The sequence below is a fragment of the Aplysia californica genome, unplaced genomic scaffold (genome assembly GCF_000002075.1).
Source record: "Aplysia californica isolate F4 #8 unplaced genomic scaffold, AplCal3.0 scaffold00196, whole genome shotgun sequence".
Classification (NCBI taxonomy): domain Eukaryota; kingdom Metazoa; phylum Mollusca; class Gastropoda; order Aplysiida; family Aplysiidae; genus Aplysia; species Aplysia californica.
In genome coordinates, this window is record NW_004797466.1 from 999,048 (window position 1) to 1,002,041 (window position 2,994).

Sequence of the window (2,994 nt, forward strand, 5' to 3'; positions counted from 1 at the left end):
AGGCAATTTGTCCGGTAGTGGTGCTGGCTCAAAGGCAAGCAGAACAAGCACCACAACTACTACTACAGCAGCAGCAACAACAGCAACAGCAACAACAACAACAGCAACAACGGCAGCAACAAGGTGAGATGATCCAGCACTAAGTGCACACAACTCTATAAACATTGACACGCGTCAAGGTTACCGAGGGAAAAGGTCAAAGAGAAAGGCCAGCGCTACCATGTGGAACAGCTATAAGCTTTCATTTCCCGCCAATATGTTAAAAAAAAAACAAATATGAAGAATTGATGTTTGAGGATACGGTAAGTAACTTGTCGCACAGGCAAGTAGTTCGTTATCATAAATGAGAAAAATAAGTAAAAAAAACAACAAAACAAAACTGCAGCGTCTCGTCAGTAGATGTGCCGAATTCTAAAACTTACGCCAACAAAATGTACAAGATGAAAGGGTGAATAACTTAACAGACTGTAAACTCAAGTATGAGAGCTCTCCACACAAATTATGTTGTTTAGAATAAGAAAAAAAACATGTACAAAAACTAAGTTTTCTTGTCAAGTCGACAATATATCGGTAGTAAAACAAACACTTTACCTCCTCTCAGACGTAGCGCCGATATATCGGTAACTTCCGGGGAACGCATTTGGAGGTTTCACCGATATACCGGCGCTTTGAACAGGGTCCAAAGTCTGTTTCGTTATTTCTATTCTATATTCTTTCGCAACATCAGTGATCATCCAACACTCAATTACCTGTCCAATGATATAGAACTGCCACAACAGCGCTTACTACACCATCTGTAAAAGCCGTTCTATCTCCATATCCGCAAAATGATTTGCGAGGTTTCAAATAAATTACAACCAATAGTTTCAACTGCTGGAGAAAAAAAATTATGTCCTGAATGAGTTACAAATAAATTACGAGCTCTACAAACAAGAACTATCTTTCTTACACGTAAAAATGTTATCGTCAGCAGTGAATTATCACAGATTCAGGCAAGGGACTTCCTCGATTGACAAGAATAAACGTTTCCTCGACAGTTTCATTTCTGCGACACCAAAAGTTTGTCCATCTCTGCTACATGAAAGTTTCCTCTTTGTGATATCAATCATTTTTTGAATAAATCTTTAAGATCTCAAACGTTTTTTTTTCAATTTTGACATATCAAAAGCTTCATCATCTTCTCAAATTTTGGAGAGACAGAAAGTTCTGCCCAACACGGTACTCTAACTAGCACTCACCACGTAAGTGCAACAAACTGCACAGCATGCGTTTCTTTGGACTCTGAGAAATCTGAGAGAGACTATCCTCAAAGGCTAGCTCAGCTCAAACCACATGGATAGACAGAAGAATAAATAGTTCAGGAAAATAAAAAGAGAAATAAAATACATATGGTCAGCAAGCTGTTCAAATGTTCTGTGCCCAGACAGCAAAATTTTCCAATAGAGAGAAAAAAAACTGTTTCATTCTTTTAACAACTGTACCTAATTCTGTATTTTTTCTTGCTTTTTTTCAACATTTAGTATTGAAGTTTTACAATAAAAACATTTCTCGAACTCATGCAACCGATGTCACAGATTTAGAAAAAGGTTAAAAAAAAACAAACTTCTAAAAAAATATGGGCTCAGTACATTTGAGCAGCTGTGTGGCGCTATACTGGTGCATACAAGTAAAACAATTCACACGACATATGATTAATTATAGGTCCATCAGCTTTCTCCGATTTTGTCCAGGAGAGAAAAAGTCTGTACTCGTTATTAAAATTTCGATCAGAAATTAGAGAAAATCTTTGTCCACGTTCCATTCCAAACAAAACTAGATATAATATGGGAAAAAACCCCGTCTTTTTTAAGCTAAAAAAAAAACAAAACAAAGAAAACAAATACTTTTTTTGTTGTTGCTTGGCCTAATAAAATAACAAGTTTGTCGTTTACAAAAATCATTCGCGGTTTTTCGAAGTGCCAAAGATGGGCACTTCGACAATGAGGATGAGAGGGGAGGCGACTGGTCCACAGAACTTTTGTGTCTGGTGTCTCTGTATAACGTAGATCTACCAACATCCACTGGAACAACAGCGGTGAACCCGATGGCTACCGAAGGGGCAAGCTCTCGGCCCATCGGTTGTTCGTCACAGCTGTCGCAGAGCTCAGATCTCCGTCTCGAAAGACACAGCCTTGACCCTCTCCTCCGGCGCCAAGTCAAACCTGCGGCAGAGACAAACAGAAAGTAGGTGGTTGGCTGGCGGGTGCTCTGGTGTGGTTTGCTCATTCTTTCCTACCAAACACCTGTTGTTCTCATCTCTCCCCTTTCTTTCCTTTGTATGTTACTTTCTAGTACCAACTCTAATCTTCAGCACTACGTGACTTAATTTTTTGCACTGATATGACAAGACTGTGTTGCAAGTACGGTAAAATTCTTACAGAAAGTTTAAAAAAAAGCGATAACAGCAGACATATGTGAGACATCGTGGTGAAATCAGACGCTCGTCAAAATAATGCAATCAAAGAAATTGGCATTTTTAGTGACACACCCAGCGACTTACACTGACCTCCCAGAGACATACACTGACACACCCAGCGACTTACACTGACCCCCCAGAGACATACACTGACACACCCAGCGACTTACACTGACCTCCCAGAGACATACACTGACACACCCAGTGACATATACTGACCACCCAGAGACATACACTGACACACCCGGTGACATATACTGACCACCCAGTGACATATACTGACCACCCAGTGACATATACTGACACACCCAGTGATTTACACTGACCTTCCAGAGACATACACTGACACACCCAGTGACATATACTGACCACCCAGAGACATACACTGACACACCCGGTGACATATACTGACCACCCAGTGACATATACTGACCACCCAGTGACATATACTGACACACCCAGTGACATACACTGACACACCCAGTGACATATACTGACCACCCAGAGACATACACTGACACACCCGGTGACATATACTG

The 2,994-nt window shown here is 40.5% G+C and overlaps 1 protein-coding gene across 1 annotated transcript in view; it reads right to left on the bottom strand.

Moving 5' to 3' along the window:
* Positions 1 to 244: 244 nt before the first annotated feature.
* Positions 245 to 2,994, bottom strand: part of LOC101850650 (extended synaptotagmin-2) — a gene marked incomplete in the record, with an annotated part of 53,555 nt that continues 50,805 nt past the window's right edge. Inside the window, 1 exon segment of the mRNA XM_013082863.2 lies at positions 245 to 2,201. Coding sequence (XP_012938317.1) covers positions 2,144 to 2,201 — 58 coding nt within the window.